The following is an 18,166-nucleotide window of genomic DNA, read 5'->3' as shown; positions in this document are numbered from 1 at the left end:
AATTTTTAATCCTTCAGGAATGTGTTTCCATGTTTTATCTGTGTGTATGTGTATGTGCATATGTATGTTGAAGGAAATTTGTATCTATTCATTTTATAGTTTCATATTGGGATTTTTTTTTCACTTGAAGTATCTGCTTGTTCCCATTTCATTAAGTATTTTTCAAAAAAATATTTAATGGGGGAGTGGATGTAGCTTAAGTGGTTGAGCACCTCTTTGGCATGAATGAAGTCCCAGGTTCATTCTTCGGTATCTTCTAAAAACAAACAAACAAACATCAACTCTCATTGAGGAGCAGATGTAGCTCAGTGGTTGAGCACCTGCTTTCCATGTACCAGGTCCTGGGTTCAGTCCCTGGTACCTCCTAAAAAAAAAACAAGGGAAGTGGATGTGGCTCAAGCAGTTGGGCGCCCACCTGCCATATGGGAGGTCCTGGGTTTGGTTCCCAGTGCCTCCTAAAGAAGACGAGCAAGACAGAGAGCTGATACAACAAGATGACAGAATGACGAGACTTAACAAGGAGACACAATGAGAGACACAGCAAGCAGGAGCAGATGTGGCTCAAGTGATTGGGTGCCTCCCTCCCAAATGGTTTGGTTCCCAGTGCCTCCTAAAAAGAAGATGAGCAGACACAGAGAGCTCACAATGAACAGACACAGAGAGCAGACAGCAAGTGCCAACAATGAGGAGGAGGGAGAAATAAATCTTCAAATATTAATGGATATCTAATATTCCCTTTAGTGGCTGGAACAAAACATTTTTAAATAATAGTGCTAGCTATTTGTATCTTCTTTTTCAATATTAAAAACAATTATTGTCTTTTAGTATCTATTTATGGTATAGTGTGACAGTTACAAATGTGGACTTTGACGCTAAGGCCATGGTTCAAATTTCAGTTCTGCCATTTATTTGTTGTACAATCCTAGGCCCCGATTTCCATCTTTGTAAAATGTGGATTATGATAGTATTTATAAATAGAATTGTGATGATTTAAATGAGTTTGGGGAAACGGACTTTGGCCCAGTGGTTAGGGCGTCCGTCTACCATATGGTCTACCATATGGGAGGTCCGCGGTTCAAGCCCCGGGCCTCCTTGACCCGTGTGGAGCTGGCCCAAGCGCAGTGCTGATGCGCGCAAGGAGTGCTGTGCTACACAGGGGTGTCCCCCGCGTAGGGGAGCCCCACGCGCAAGGAGTGCACCCATAAGGAGAGCCGCCCAGTGCAAAGGAGGGAGCAGCCTGCCGAGGAATGGTACCACCCACACTTCCCGTGCCGCTGACAACAACAGAAGCGGACAAAGAAACAAGACGCAGCAAACAGACACAGAAAACAGACAACCGGGGGAGGGGAGGGGAATTAAATAAATAAAAAATAAATCTTTTAAAAAAATAAAATAAAAAAAATAAATAATGAGTTTGACTCATTTACACCTTGTAAATTCTAATAACTATTAATTGCTGTTATAACTGTAACCATCATTAATCTGTAGTTATTGGGTTTTTTTGCATAGTAACTAGAAGTTAGATTGCAGCATAAAATGTATGGATATTTAATGTCTTTAATAATTATTGCCAAATTGACTTCTAAAAGAGTCTACCAATTTATAGTCACAAAAGTATAAATATATAAGTACCTGTGTAATCTCATCCCTTGTCATTATTTGGTACTATATTTTTAATGTTTTATACCAGTATGACAAACAAAAATGGTATATTTTAACTTGCATTTCTTTTATCACCAGTGGAAATGACAAGTTTTAAATGTTCAATGGGTAGTTGTATTCCTTCTTCGTAAATTGTTTATTGAACACAATGCCCATTTTTCTATTGACTGCCCATGTTTTTTTCCAAATCAATGAGGTCTGTGTGTACAATAATTATTAATAATAACTACAATTTATTGAGCATTTAAAGCTTTCAAATGAGGTAGTGAGGACTAGAAAGGCTGAACAGTTTGGCCAGTTTCTTAGACTGTTGTCTGGCACAGAGTAAATACTCAGTAAATTCTTGCCGTTTTTGTTATTCATCTTTGTATTTCACAGCACCTAGCACTGAACGGTGCCTTGCACATAGGAACAGAATAAACCCCTGTTATCCACCCATTTCTGCTCTTTGACATGCACAGAAGCCATCCTTTAATGAGTGCCTTTGTCACAGCCACTATTACAGCTCATATGGGTCAGCATCTCTTGGATTTTACTCAATCCTGATTTTACCCATATGTTTTGAATACTTTTCCAAAACTCTGTTAAATGAGATTATTTCCCTCACTTCATTTCTAGGTAACAAACCTGAATTTGGCAAGCGGTGTCATAAGCAGAAGCAGTGCTTCAACTCCCCCCACCCTTCGGCCTGTCATCAGTCCCAGTGGACCAACGTGGTCAACACAGTCGGACCCCCAAGCTTCCGAGAGCCACTGCAGCCCTCCTGGAAGCAGGTAAGGGAAGGACTATGGAACTAGCACTTGGCTTACCCAGCAACGGCCTGTGTCCTAAGCAGGCCATTCTCGCCTTGAGTTCTGTATGGAAACTCCAGTAAGACAGGTGCCACTTCCCTACCTGTCAAAATCCTGTGGCATTTGAATAAGAAGACCTCGTTTTCCTTGTGCGCCACTTTTCAGACAAATCAAATGAAAAGGAAATTTCTGATACAGTTAAATAAATTCACTTCTGGGTTAAAGAGCAAGAATTTATACTGTGCTTAATCCTTGCCAATGGTCAATATTTTCTTGTACTTTTTGACATTTTCTCCTCATCTCCCAGTTCTTTTTTATACCTTGTACTACACAGTGTTCAGTAACTTTGGATTCTTTGGACATACTTTTTTTTATGTTTTCATCTAGGTTATATAATTAAACCCAAACAACCTCCCTGTACAATGTTCATTTGGGAAATGGGAAGGAAATAACCTTTGTATAGTTGAGAGAAATGGCAGAGGATAAAATCCAAGTAGATTCTGACCATAAAGTAAGCAACTTGTAAATTAAGAAAGAAACCACTATATTTAATTCTGGTCTTTCTCCATATGTTAGGTCCCCCTGTAAAAAAGAAATGTAGGAAATGGATTTCCAAAACATCTCGCTTTAGTAGCCATTAAAGATGGATCAAATCGCACTGGTCCCTGAATGAAATGAGCTAGAGAGAAGTTTGATTGTTATGATGAAGTATTCTAACCAGCTGAGATATTGCTCCCTCCAAATAAAGAAGCTCTACAGCAGGTGTTCCATTAGCCTCTACCCCCAGGCCAGCCCTTGCAGCCTGTGCCCAGTAGCTCCTAATATGCTTCCTTGCCCTGAGGTTGGGAGGGGTGGTTAGAGACTTGGGCATGGAGGAAATACCTAATTGTTGTAAAAGTATCTGTTGGTGCTAGAATTATTACTTAAGGAGCTAATTTGGGAAGCAGAGACTCTGCCCAGGAAGCAACATAAACATGAGCACATTACATCATGCTCTATTTGGTACAGTGTCTTTCATACCAGCAATCAATGTGGTTAGGGATAAAAAGAATCATCTTAGTTGAGAATTCCAAAGACTTGGAGACCAAGAGGGAGTTTTTAAAATAGGACATTTCCCACACTATTCTCATCATAGAAGAAATCTGTTGTTTGGTGAATTTACCTTTCCATGTACAGGGTAACTGCATTCCTTAGATGTAAGTTGTAAAAGAGAAATTCTGTTTATGCTATGGATCATTATTTTTCCATAGATTCACCATAAAATCAGAGCTTTTTTCCTGTGGAAAACATCTTCACTGCATCTGGATATATTATGTGTATAATCAGTTATAGCCATTTTCCATATATGTAAACAAACTCATAAGTACACATTTTGGAAAAGTAATATTTTAGCAATTTTTATCCTTGTGGAAAGAATGAGGGAAAATATTTTAACAAAAATTATGGCTGGTTTAGAGCCTTCTCTTGGTAGCACCTGTTAATCCTAAGACACAGGAAGGTAAAGGGATCTGCCCAGGTCAGAGGCAGAACCCAGCACTGTGAACAGCCTTCGCCCAAGCCAGACTGCTCATGAGGCTGTGGTTAAGTGGCCTTAGATGATTGACTTCAAAGCCATTGCAGCCAAAAAGCGGCCCCCCACAAAGTTCCCTGGTCTTTTCCTTTCTGGGTTAGCTGTTCCCATAAGAGTCTTCTCTTCACCGCTTCTTCAAGCAGAATGGCCCGTTTTCAGGTCCCATTATAGTCCAGAGTAACCCTGGGAAACCTTCCTCTGTCCCCCAAGTGACCTCTGGTTGCCAGGACCTTAGGAGTCCCATTTCCATAAGGAATTCCCAAAGGTGCTTCCCCACCCCCACCCCCCGAAGCAGACCACAATGAATGCTCAAGGGTCCTTCCAGACCTGGCTATGATTTGGGCCCCAACCAGAATCCCCAGCAGGCATTCCACACAATACCATGCCCCACTTCCATTTTGACCTGGTAGTCACTGTTTTGTGGTTATTTAGTCTCTAGATGTTCCTCTCTTTGTAGTAAGGGTGACTAGGTTCAATGACTATGGGATTAGTAGTTTAGAGATGTGAGTTTTATTGCTGGTTTCAACACTAAGTGACCCTAAACTAGTCATTTAATCTTTTTATTGGGTGAGCTGGCCTGTTTTTTTGAGAGCTTTTAGATGGTCCTTGAAGCACTTTGATCTCCCTGGAAGTGTGTGCTAAGTAAATAAAAGGTACTTTTACTAGTTCTTCTGCAATAGCAACAGCGGATTCCAGTGCTGATAAACTCCGATAATTCTCTAAACCAGGGGGGTGCCTTGTAAACACTAATGAGATGGAAAGAGAATCCCATTGCTGGGTGTACTTTTCATCTCTACGTATTAGAGGATTCAGCCACTTGGTAGCCACAGGAATGAAAACTGGTGACTCACAAGAACTCTGCAAACAGTGTTATTTTTCATTTCCCTGTGGTGTTGCTATTGTTCTCAGTTTTATGGATCACACAAGTTTTCACCAGACAACCTTGTTCTTCCCCCCCTGTTTTGAAACCACCCCAAATGTAGCCTCAGGGCTGTCGTCTCCCATTGGGTCACTGTGAGCTCAGCCCAACTTCTCAAATCCCTCGGTTCCTTTGGTCTGTCTGGAGTCCCTGTTCAAGCTTTGTTGTGGGAGAGGAAGGCAGAGAGCCCATGACTTGCCCAGACAGTCTGAGGCCTGGCCATGGAGCTTGCAGCTCCCTAGACACTCTGGAGTTGGACTTGGCCAGCCATTCCTCTGTTGTTACTTTTCAGAGGTAATAAGTGAGATTAATTGCAGGCCATTCTCCAGAAGAGAAAGTAATCAGGGCCAAATACAGTCACATGTTTTGAAGCCTGAGGTGTGCCTCAAAGGAAGGTCGACTTAGAATTATACAATTGAGCCTCCAGGATGCAGTTACCAAGTGTTCATGACCTGTTTTTTCTTAAAGTGATTATTTTTAAGTTTCTAGATGCTGGCACCTAGGTATTTAAGCTTTTCTTTAGCCAATGAGATACATTCTTTAAAAAAAATAATAATAATGGCAGCTGCCTTTTAATTATCCTTTTTCTGGGCATGTGAGGAGTCATTAGATGTTGAGAGTAGATGTCCAGAGGCTTCTCCTTGTTACTGCTAGTCTTCCATGGAATTAGGCCACTTCAGGGAGGAGATTTTTCTAGGTGAGGAGCACTCAGTGGGTTCATAGTGCATTTTTCTTTGTGAGACCTGGAAGGGTTACTGTAAAGTCTTGGCTGCTGCTTGGAATGATTTGGGAAGGACAAGGCCTCAGACGGCTTGGCAGGAACCTGAGGCCCTGTTTTTTTCCAGTCCAGCCCTGCCTTGTGGATCGAGCTGTCAGGGAATCCCACGAATGTCTGGCTTCTGCCCCTTTGTGTGTTTTTCCAGCATTTGTCATTGAATTATTTTTATCCTTCTCTGGCTTTTTCACACACGCAACCTGGGGATTTGTCTGTTCCTCGATATTAAAGGTGGGGGAGGTTGAGACAGAGCACAGCCTTGTGTTTGTTCTGACTTTCTGTGATAGGCCAAGACCTCGTGGGCATGGGTTGCCTGTCCTGGGACAACTCCCACTCTCTAGAGAGCATCTTTATATCAGAACTTTACATCTTAGAAACTTGGACCACATTTGGTGTTACCTTGCCCCGCTGCCCTCTTCCCTGCAGTGATATAGAGAGAGAGTCTTGCCTCCTGCTTTACGTGATTTTTAGGAACAGGATTTTCAAAGATTCAGAGTCTAGTTAGGCTAATATTTTCCTCCCTTCTTTTAGATTGTTTCTTAGAAGCACTGCTGGAGATTCAGGCCTCTGCCTTCTCATCCTGTTTTTTATAATCAGTCCTCAGAAAAATTGAGGCTGTAAATTTCTTGAAAATATATTCCTATGCGTTTTCTGTGTGTCAGGCATTGTGTTAGATGCTTAGACATAACTGTAAATAAACTGTAATAGTCCAGTCACACAGAGTCAGCCATCTTGAGCATATGCTCATGTGCTTGGCATAGTGCCAGGTGGTAGGTAGCATATAAAAGCCTTTTTTTTGGAAAAATAAGTTTTATTTTTAGAGAAGTTTTAGATTTACAGGAAAATTACCCTGAAAGTATAGGGAATTCCCATATAACCCCCTCACACACCCACACAGTTTCCCCTATTTTTAACATCTTATTTTAGTGTGGTACATTTGTTACAATTCATGAACCAATACTGAAGCGTTGTTACTAACCAAAGTCTGTAGTTTATATTAGGGTTTACACTTTGTGTACAGTTTTATAGGCTTTGACAAATGCATAATGTCATGTATCCATCATTGCAGTATCATACAGAACAATTTCACTGCCCTAAAAATCTCCTGTGTTCCATCTATTCATCCCTTCCCTCCCTTCTGAACACCTGGCAACTGCTATCTTTATATTAGTGTTTTCTGATCACTAAGAGATTACCCTCTAGCAGGGAGAAGGCTGCCACATACACATGGAACGATTAGAGAAATGGGTGTTGGTAAGCATATGACAAAGATCTCAATTTTATGGCAGTTGGAAGAAAGAGTATCAAGAGGAGAATAGTTCTGTAGAAAAAATTACTCAGTTAAAAAAAAGTGCTTCTATCCTCTGCCTTTGTGTAAGGGAATTTTTCTGAGACTGGTCCTTTAAATTCTTCCATCTCTTTAAAAGCATCTTAACTTTATAGGAACTAGACTAGTGACCCCTGTTAAGAAGAGGGCACGGTGTAGTAGAAAGAAAAAGGACTTTGAGAGTCAGTCAGACAGACCTCAGTTTGACTGTTAGCGCTACTTACCTACAATGTGATTTTGAACATTTGCTTAGCTTCTCTGTGTCACAATTTCCTCATCTGTTTAAAAACGCAGATAATGATACCTACATCATTAAGTTATGAGATTAAATTAAGTGTGAAGAAGAGAGCAGCCAGGACAGTGCCTGGTTTTGGGGTAGACTTGGTAACTATTAGTTCCCTTCCCAGAAAATGACAAAACTTAACATTGAATTTGCTTGGGATATGGTATTGTCACGCCACTTAGTTTAGTACATAGTTGATATTAAAAACTGGCCATCACCCATGTGCAGCCTGCTCCTAAAGCTAAATTACAGAAATCCAGCCTGTCCAGCTGAGGATGGCAGGCATCAGAGTGAGGCCAGCACAAGTCTCTTCCTCTTCTTTGGCCCCTTTGTTGAAGGGCGACTTCTTTCTACTCAGCAGGCCCTTCCTCTCTGCTATCTTCTTCTGAATGTCGAAATTTCCATTACTGCTCAATGTTCCAGCCAGTAAACACTCATATTTTCCATCTATCCTGGGGGTCCAGCTTTTGGGAGGGCTTTACTCTGGAGGAGTTTGGAGTTTATAATTTTGTACTTTATCCTGTTATATAAACAATGCTCTCTAGCCAAACAGCATTATCACAAAAGGAAACCATTTTGGGGAGCCTAAAAATTAAAAAGAAAAAAAAGAAGAAAAAAGAAAAACGCTTTCATGTTCAGAGTTCTGAAAAAGTGTTATTTCACTCCTATTCCCCTTCCTTCTTTCCCATAAAATTTACCTGACCTCCCTCTTTTATGACTCTTACTTTTACCATTCTATCCCCTTGAATAAATATCTCTCCAACACACAAATAATAAAGGCCTATACTTCCCTTTGAAATTCCTCTGCTGCTTTTCTCACCCAGCCAAACACATAACCTCTCAAGGGTCATAGCATGTCAGCTTCAGCTCTGTGACAGATTCTACAGCCTGTCATTTACCAAGTGAGCTGAGTGCCCTAGGTGCTTGTGACAAAACCAAAATAATCGGGCTTTTGCCTATTGCAAGGAATTTTGATAAACTAAGCAATTGTGTCAAAGATAGCTGGTTGGACATTATACCAGAGCCTGGGCAAAGTGGGTGTGGGTACTTGGGGCCTATTATCAAGAATGAAAGAAGTGGATCTTTTCTTAATTGCAAGCCAAAAGAAAATGCAGATTGCTTTGTGGTTGGCCAGTGTAGTGTTTTTCTGGTTTAGTTTGCCTCTTTCACTATTCCCTCCCCCCCCCCCCCAAGTATTAAAGATAAATCTCTACATTTCTTCAGGATTAAAACACACACATGTACATACCAACTGTCATTATTAGAGGCACGATCCTATCTTTTCAAAAATCTTCACTTTTATAATTTTAATGTCTAACCAAAATAGATGATTATTTTGGTTTTAAGAGGCTTGAATGAAAAAGCTTCGTGTAGTAGGTTGAGTGAGGACTCTTTTTAAAATTAGGAAATTATGCCAGGGTTGTCTAATCCATAATCACTTTAATTCTCATGTGGTTTTTCTATCAGCTTCTATCCCTCCACTGACTCCGTTTTACCAGCCTTGAAAGAACTTGGAGGAACACAGTGATGAGGAAATACATATATTTCTTTCTCACTCCTGTAGAGAAATATCTATGATCCATTTTTAAAGCTCAGTGTTGACTCAAAGAATTTAGAAGGAAAAATCTCATCCTACTCTCCTGCCCTTCTGTTAAAAGACTCTCAGCACTTTACTGACCAAGTATAACCAAGAAATCAGTGCTCATTTTTTTTCATTGAGGTGAATACATATAACGTAAAATTAACCATCTCAAAGTGAACAATTTAGTGGCATTTTGTATATTCACAGTGTTGTACAATCACCATCTCTATTTAGTTTTAAACTATTTTCATCACCCCAAAAAAAACTCTACCTATTAAGCAGTTGTTTCCATTTCTCCCAGCCTTCCTGCCCTCTTTCTGTCTTGCTGGATTTACCTATTCTGGATATAGCATATGAATGGAGTCATTTGATATGTGAGCTTTTGAGTCTGACTTCTTTCACTTAACTTGTTTTTGAGGTTCACTCATGTGGTGCTTCATTCTTTTTTATGGCTTAATATTCCATTGTATGTGTATACCACATTTTATTTATCCATTCATCTGCCAGACGGTTGGGCTGATACCACCTTTTGACTCTTTGTGACTAGCTTTTCTATGAACATTCGTGTACAATCAATGCTTTTTTTAAAAAGTTCTAACATCTAGGAGGACTGTGTATCTCTATTTTAATAAAAGGATAGAATTGTAGCATCTGAAAGGAAGTAAAGGTCCTCCCTTCCCTGCAGCCACTTTGAGGAGCAAAGTTTCGCATATTTCCTTCCTTCCCTACCTCCCTCCTTCCTTCCTCCCTCCCTTCCTCCCTCCCTCCCTCCCTCCCTCCCTCCCTCCCTCCTTCCTTCCTTCCTTCCTTCCTTTTTCCATCTATTTAGTTTATTTGTAATTACATTTTATAAAAAGTCTTATGTATGTAATATCACCCATATTCGTATTCTCTTTTTTTTTTTTTTCAAAGATACTTAGATTATACAAATATCATATAAAAAAATATAGGGAATTCCCAACTTTCCCAACTGTAACTTCCTTTCCTGGAAAGGAGAAAAACTTAAAAGTGGACTTGCCTGGAATATAATATTGCTATACCACTTAATTTAGCACCTAGTTTAAACAGGCCATCACCCATGTTCAGTGCCATCTAGTATCATAGCAGGGAAAAGCAGTAATACCAAATCATGATACTATAGTTTGCATTATTTATTTCTATTGTGAAGTATCCATATATTAAAATAATGACTACAAAGCATTAAAATGCTCCTAAAGAAAGATAACTAAGAGAAGATAAATGTAAAAAGTAATTTAAATATGGCACCAAGTGTTCTTGGGAAGATGTGATCAAGACTGGAGGTGGGAAGAGGCGGTATGTGAGAGCTCAGAGATTCAAAATGCCACAGCTGATGGCAGTCCTAGGTGTTCATTAGTAGTAACAGTAGAACTCTTGTCCTAATTGGACCATTCTTTTGCCTCAGAGGCAGTAAAGAGACGATTCATGGCTTTCATGAGTCATCAGGTTAAGACTTGTCTTAATTTGACTTCAAAGTCAATAATCAATACCATGTTTGATCTGGTTCTTAAAATAAGTTTTACCATCTTTCCACGGTGAGAATGAAATATGGGTGTAGCTCAGTAATGTGACTACAATCCAGAAGCATTTGGATGAGAAAAGCAGGCTTTTTGACACAGCAGGTAAGGAAACTGTAAAGGGGGTTAATAAATGGTATGTACTTAAAAGCTACAGGAAATCAAATTATGTTCTTCTAAAATTGGGTTGTGCCAAGGAAAATTGAGTAGATGAAAGAGCCTGCCTGTATTGTTCAGTGCTCTCAAATATCTTACTAGCTGCTTGAACCCAACACTGGCATTTGTAATATGAACTCCAAAAAAGAGACTTTTGTTACCTTCTTCACCAGATTATTTAGTAGATTGAAATATTTGAAAAAGATGGAAGGTGAAACTGTATAATAAGAAATATTACAGTTGGGAAATGGATTCATCTGGTAGTTGTTACAATGTCACCCCCTCTCCCCCAAAATGTTAACATGTGTTTACTGAATACTCCCTAAGTGCAAGGTGCTGGGCTGAACTCTGAAGGAGGTTTTAGACATCGTTCCTGTCCTCAATGAGGAAAATTGATGATCATATAAGTTACTGATATATTTATTAGTATATTAGTACTAACAAGGCATTCTGTGCTTAACTGTTGAATAAGAAGAATACTCTCTAAGTGGTAAGAAGGTAGAGGAAAAATTGACCACTGTGAATTGGAGAAGCTGCCAAAAACTTCATGGAGAAGAAAGGGTGTGAGCTGAATCTTGTAGAATAGATGGACTAGGACTAGGATGGGCAAAGATGAAAGAGGAGGAAAAGGCAAGATAGTAATCTATTAGGAGATAATTGCACACTTACTTTATGCCTGGCCGAAGTCTGCTGGGCTCTATCACAGGATCAAAGAAGTGTGATTCACACTTTTCCTCTCTGAGGAGTTGGCTGTTCAGCCAGGCAGTCTAGAGAATGCTGCCTTATATGTTTGTTTATTTTTTGCCTGTAAAATGTGAAGTGAGCGATTTAAAAAGGGCATATAGGTTGAGGCTTCCACAGTTCACAAAAGGTACCAATGATCTGAGTAGGCAGAAAAGGCTTTGCACAGGAAGCATTTAAGATAAGATTTAAATTCAGTCCTAGATTATGTATAGCCTACAGATAGGTGAAGAAAAGGAGAAGAGGGCAAAAGAAAAATAAAGGCATTTTCAAGGGACAAAGAATGGGAAACAGTCTGGTGAAGCAGAGTATTTCTGTTAGAAATAGTGGAGTAATCAAAACACTTTGAGTTTAAATGATAGAAACTAAAATCAGGCTGTCTTAAACTGTAAAGAAGATTTATTTTTGGTTCATAAAACTAAAAGTCCATAAGTTGATGTTGGGGACTTAAGAAGTATCATTATTCATACCCTCTGCTTTTCTCCAATTTCGTAACTAAAAGAAAAATTTTAGAAAAAAATCAGAAAGGTAGAAAACAAAAATTTAGCTTAATTACTGATAAAGTTGAGAACACAACTAGGGAATATGGCACATTTAGGCTTCTACCTTTCAAGTCTAAGTCTTTCTAATTTGTTGTATTCTAAAGATTTTGCGTATTGATATTATGTCAACTTTGATCATTAAAACAACATTTTTAAGGAAGAAAGGAAAGACCTTTGTTCTTTATAACAAGAACAAAATATTGGCCTGATTTCCCAGGTGAACACCTGCATCTCCCCCTAATCTACCTGCCCAGTTTTATTCTTCTTCACATATTCAGTTCAATCCAAACTTAATGGATCAAAAATAAGCCTGGTATATTTTCCCCATCACTGTGTCCTTGCATACGCTATTCTTTAGGACTTATCCTATTTGTTTACTGTTTACTTTCTGTTATCCCCTCACTCTCCCCCCTCACTAGAATGTGAATTGTCTTATTCACTCTGATATACCAATGCCTTGGTAAACGGTAGTACTTGAAAATAAATAGCAAGTATTAAATAAAGGAATGAATGAATTGATTCCCTCCTTCTCTTTCATTTCCTCATGTCCAAACTCTGTTCTCCTAGAGGGCTTAGCTCAGATTGAACACCCCATCTGCAACCTTCTTTTCATTCCCAAGCAGATGTCATTAGGGTTTTTCATACTTCTATTCCTCATCCATTGGACTCCTAAGAAATATCATTCAAAGGAAGCTCTGGCTAACTGCACAATTTTAATTCCTAGGGAATGAATCTTTATAGCCTTTCCTATCTCAGGAAACTGAACACTAGTAAAAAAAAGCCCTGGTTTCTCTTCATTGAGCTTAGATTCCCCTCACCCTTGCCCCCATCGCCTCCCCCCACACCACCCCAAATACCAGGTCCTTGTTGCTTCTCCTTTGGACCATATCTGGTTCTTACTAGTTACCCAAAATCCTAAGTGACCTACAAGCAAGAGGCCCTCCCTAGTGGGGGCTGGCGGGGTGGCAGGTGGAGACAGTGTAGAAGATGGGGAAAAGGCAGGAAGCCTTTCTTTTCCTGTTCCTCCTCTCTACCCCACCCTACACAGGGGTCTTAAGAGCTGCTTTCAAATGATGCATGAGAAAAGAAAGGCCTCTACCATCTTTGACAGCCCTATGTAAGTCAGCACTGTATTTACTCCCAGCCTTTTCATGTTCATTAATAAGTTGCAGGAATGTGGTATTCAGCTTTTTGGCCTTCCACGTAGTAGTGCCTCTCCTTGCTGGCCTTTGGCAGATAGCCTTAACACTTCCTGGCATCCCCTAGGAGTGGTTGGGATTTGCAGGGGTGAGGGGTGGGTGCATAATGTCAAACCATCCTCCTCCTCTTCTAGTTCCTAATATCTTTTATTTTCCTCATTAAGATGCTTATCACTCTCCTCCTTATATTATGGTTTGTGTACTTATCTTACTTATTGTACTTGTCTTAACTTTTTTTTTTTAAGATTTATTATTTCTCTCCCTGTCCCCCCTACCCCCCAAGTTGTCTGCTCTCTGTGTCCATTTGCTGCATGTTCTTCTATGTCCGTTTGTATTCTTGTCAGTGGCACTTGGAATCTGTGTCTCTTTTTGTTGCATCACCTTGCTGTGTCAGCTCTCCGTGTGTGCAGCACCACTCTGGGGTAGTTTGCACTTTTTTCATGCTGTGTGGCTCTCCTTACGGGGTGCACTCCTTGTGTATAGAGCTCCTCTACGCAGGGGACACCCCTGCATGGCACGGCACTCTTTGCATACATCAGCCCTGCACATGGGACAGCTCATTACACGGGTCAGGAGGCCCTGGGTTTGAACCCTGGACCTCCCATGTGGGAGGTGGATGCTCTATCCATTGAGCCAAATCCACTTCCCTGTCTTAACTTATTAAATTGTAAGCTTTTTGAGGGCAGACACAGAGTGTTGTCCATCTTTGTATCCCTACAGCACCCTGTGTAAAGGGCTCAATGTTTGGTAAGTGGGTGACTAGATCAATGCTATCCAATACAGTAACCACAAGCCACATATGACTATTTAAATTTGTTCATTAAAATTAAATAAAATGAAAATTTGAGTTCCTCAGTCACACTAGCAACATTTCAAATGCTCAAGATGCACATGTGGTTTGTGACTACCACATTGGACAGTGCAGGACTGGTTGATTGACCCATAAGATGTGATCAAGGCCCAAATTTTGTCAGTGAAATAAAAAACAGGGAAGCAGATATGGCTCAAGCAGCTGGGCACCTTCCTACCTGACATGGGTTTGATTCCCAGTGCCTCCTGAAGAAGACAAGCAAGAGAGCGAACTGACATGATGAGCTAGTGTGGTGAGCTACTGCAACAAGATGACACAATGAGGAAACACACCAAGGAAACACAATGAGAGACTCAACAAGCAGGGAGCAGAGGTGGCTCAGGCAATTGGATGCCTCCCTTCCACATGGGAGGTCCCGGGTTCAGTTCCCCATGCCTCCTAAAAAGAAGATGGGCACACAACGAGCAGACACAGAGCAGACATGAGTGCAAACAACGAGGGGGAGGAGAAATAAATAAATAAATCTTAAAAAAAAAAAAAAAAAGGAATGAGTTTCTAAGAAAAGCCTCTTCTTGATTATCCTCTTAGGGTCTTCTGTAGATCTTGGGCCTCTTTTGTTTAGAGCTGGAGATTTACCACAGATGCTGTTCTTGAACTAATTTGTGGTGCTGGGAGGGGCATATCCTAATGCCTTGGGAATCTCAAAAACCCAGAGCCTCTGTATTACTAGTGTGTAACCAACCAATCAGCTCCGCTGATTGGGAGGAAGGGGCTTTTTAAGCAGATCCCAGCATTATCATGTTATTTTCTGAGAGTGTCCATAGCTAGATGGAGAGGGAGACGTCTTGCTTCCCTACACTAACACTGCCACCCTCCACCTGCCTGGCTGGCAGTTCTGACAGGGCTTAAAGAGCTGCTTAGCCCTAGGGGAACAGAGCCAAACATGCGGAAGTAGTTAGGTGTCCTAGCTCCCAGGGAAGCTGTGGCTAGCAGTGGGAGTGGGTGGGGTCCTGCTTGATGGCTTTTCAAAGAAGCCAAATCTTTGAAGTTTTGTTTTAGCAGCTGCCAGGTATGCTGTTTCAGCACTTTGCAGACTCTCTCTCTGTGTTCTCATATCACATTTTTTATTATATATTCATAGTATATACAGTGGAGCCCCGATGTTGGGAGGGTAGATATAAAATTGTGGAGTAAGGAGCTAAACACAACCCTCTTTCTTTTCCTTTTTCTTTTTACTCTGACTCTTGCTGTGAAATAGCCACTTTACTGCTCCACTTTTCTTTTCAGCCCTATCCCTTTCAAAGGAGAGGTGAAAAAAGCCCTCTTCTATTTTGGGAAAGTAGTAAGTTTTGAACAATTGGAGGTCCACATCCCTGTGATGGATTGGGGCATCACTCTGAGAATAGAGCTTCTCCCTTTTTTTCCAGAACAGACGCCACCCCCAGCAAGCAGCCTGAAACCTTTGCTGTTGGAATAAATTCCTTGAAGGTAGATCTTTTTCACCATCAGATCCTCAGCATTTAGCACAATGTCAACAATAAATATTTGCTAAGTGATTGTACTTGCAACTGCTGTGCTGGGTGTGGGAAAAGGACTGGGCAGGTAGATGGCCTACCTAAAGCCCACCCCATGCGCTTTCCTTGCTTCCTTGCTTTCTTGCTTAGTAATCCTTTTCTCCCATCCAGTCCATAGTTACCAGATAGTATAGCCTTTTCCAGCTGTCCCCAAAATTGCTCCTTCCTTTGAACACTTTTGGAATTTAGTGTACCTTGTGAAGTTAATTATCTTTTTATGCCTTTGTTCTTTCTCTCTGGAGATGTAAATTTTTTATAGGCAAAGGCGCTATTTGCCTACCCAAAGAACTCTGGCCAGGAATGCAAAGACCTCGGTGCCAGTCCCAGGCCCACCAAGTTCTTCCTGACTTGTGGCAAATCACTTGACAAAACTTCAGCCTAATTTTGCCATGTGGAAAGTGATGATGCCTGGCTTGTCAGGGGGGTTTGATGATCTCGTAAGTATTACACATGCTTAAGTACTTTCAGTATTATTAATACCTATCACTATAAAATAGTAATGTTTGTTTATGCTGCTGATGATACACAGACTAATCTCTCCCAGAGTTTAGGTAAATCACAAGTTCAGTCTCACATTACTCAGTTAGCTTGGCACAGGTTTAAAGCATTAAATGGTCCATCCCAGGCACTCCCTGTCATCACTTCTCCTTTAGTCAGCAGGCTCCTCCTTTCAGACCTGTGGGGTCATTGTTTTTCTTACTAGTCTCCCCCTTCTCCCTTCAAGCCCAGGCTGCGCTCTCTTTTAACCCCCTCAGTTCTTAGAGAAGCAGGGTTGTCCCATCCCGTTTCCCTATTTGGAGCAGAATTTTCTTCCTGGTGGAGCCTCTCTCATCGGCATGGTCCCCAGCCTCCTGCAGTGCTGCCCAGGAGAGAGGTCTCCTTTGCTTCTTCCTACTCATGAACAGTGGGCTCCATCCTTCTCCCCCAGCCAAGCCCCACGGCTTCTTCAGCACATCTTGGGTGAACTGTATTAACCTTGCAAATGCACCGTGCTCTACACTGCGCCACAAGATCCACCTACTTCCAGATTTCCATCTGACAGACACAGTATTAAAATATGTAGTCAGATATATATTACATGCTGGTAAAGGGTTCCCAGGTCAGAATGGTTGGGAACTTCTTCCCTAAGGCTTTGTTGAAGAGATGCTTTATAATCCAGCAGCAGACCTTCATGATAATGTACCCTAAATTATGCAATGGTGGGATAGTGCGCTCTGATATGATAGTGCTATAAAACTATTGTTTATTTTCATTTTAAAATTTGTTATGAGGTTATTGCCTTGGTTATTTATTGCTATGTAACAAATCACCCCCAAATTTGGCATCTTAAAACAGTAAACATTTATTGTCTCGAAGAGTTTCTGCACGTCAGGAAGTGAGGAGCAGATTAGCCGGGTGGTTCAGGCTCAGGGTCTCTCATGAGGTGGCAGTTGAGATGTGGGCCAAGAAGACTGCAGTCCTTTGAAGGCTTGAGTGGGTTGGAGGAGTCACTTCATGTGGAAGATGAGTTCATGCTGGCAGGAAACCTGTTACTCACCTCATGAACTTCTCCACACGGCTGCCTGAGGATCCTCATGATGTGGCAGCTGGCTTCCCCCAGAGTGAGTGATCCAAGAAAGAGCAGAGCAGAAGCTGCAATGTCTTTTATGACTTAGCTTCAGAAGTCGCACACTGTCATACCCTATTGGTTATCCAGGCCAACCCTCCTCAGCGTGGGAGGGCGCTTCACAAGGATACAGATACTAAGAGATGGGGCTTGCTGGGGGCCGTCTTGAAAACTGACTACCATGTAATTCAGGTACATATTTTAAAAAGTGAAGTAATTCTTTAAGGTGTGATGAAAATGGGAATCCTGTGTCCCTTCTCTTCTCTTCACTCAATTTCCATGCTCTAGAGGCTACCAATTTCAACATTTTAGCTGTGTGTTCATATTTTTAAATCTTAAGGGTTTTGTTGCTGTTGTCATTCCATTTGAGGGTATTTTATTTTAGATATTATCTGTTCATTTCCTATCAGAAGGTAGAGATTTAGTACTCCTGCACAACCCCCCAACACACACACATATTTGTCTTCCTCCCATCCTCACAACAGACTTATTGTACAATTTTTAGTTAGATCAGTGCTTGCTATTTTTATTATCGTGACTGTATCCCTGGAAACTTTTGGGCTTCTTGGAGCCATAATCTTTTCTCTTTTATCTCTTATTTTATCCATTTCTCTGCCAACTTGTATGACTTTCGGATGTGGAAAGTTCCCTTAGGGAATTTCTATATTATCTGCCTGCTCCTTAAGTCTGACTTGGTTCATGTTGTAGAGTTAGAGATGTTCTGAGTTCCAAATTTCTTCCAATTCAGGACAGTTTACACAGGGCTTAAAACCAGGAAAAAATACATATGTGTATATTTTTTTCCTATATTCTGTAGACTAAAATACTTGTCCATAGCTTAGAAAAATTAGTTACATAAATGATACATACAGGTAGCCATGTCATAAAATTATCAGACAAAATATATAGAATATGAGGAAGTAAATTCTCTTAGGAGTTGGCACAGTTAAAAGCTTGATTTATTTTTCTGTCTTTTTCTATGATTGTTTCTTTCTTAATATGTTCCATGATTTCTCAATCTGTTCATATAAACTAACTTAAATATTTTTAACAGCTATATAGTTTTCCAAAATATGGATGTACCATAATTTAT

At 40.6% G+C, this 18,166-nt stretch overlaps 1 protein-coding gene across 50 annotated transcripts in view; it reads left to right on the top strand.

Moving 5' to 3' along the window:
* The window catches only part of TTLL5 (tubulin tyrosine ligase like 5), a 349,192-nt gene that overhangs the window by 197,069 nt on the left and 133,957 nt on the right, over window positions 1-18,166 (top strand). For all 50 annotated transcript variants that reach the window (XR_011648300.1, XM_058293031.2, XM_071213776.1 and 47 more), the window contains one exon: window positions 2,281-2,435. Coding sequence is in view for 49 of the 50 variants with exons in the window: in XM_058293031.2 (XP_058149014.1) it covers window positions 2,281-2,435 (155 nt within the window). In the remaining variant the exon portion in view is untranslated. The remainder of the gene's footprint in view (window positions 1-2,280; window positions 2,436-18,166) is intronic.

Source organism: Dasypus novemcinctus, chromosome 3, assembly GCF_030445035.2.
Source record: "Dasypus novemcinctus isolate mDasNov1 chromosome 3, mDasNov1.1.hap2, whole genome shotgun sequence".
Classification (NCBI taxonomy): Eukaryota; Metazoa; Chordata; class Mammalia; order Cingulata; family Dasypodidae; genus Dasypus; species Dasypus novemcinctus.
This window is presented reverse-complemented; position numbering and strand designations above follow the sequence as displayed.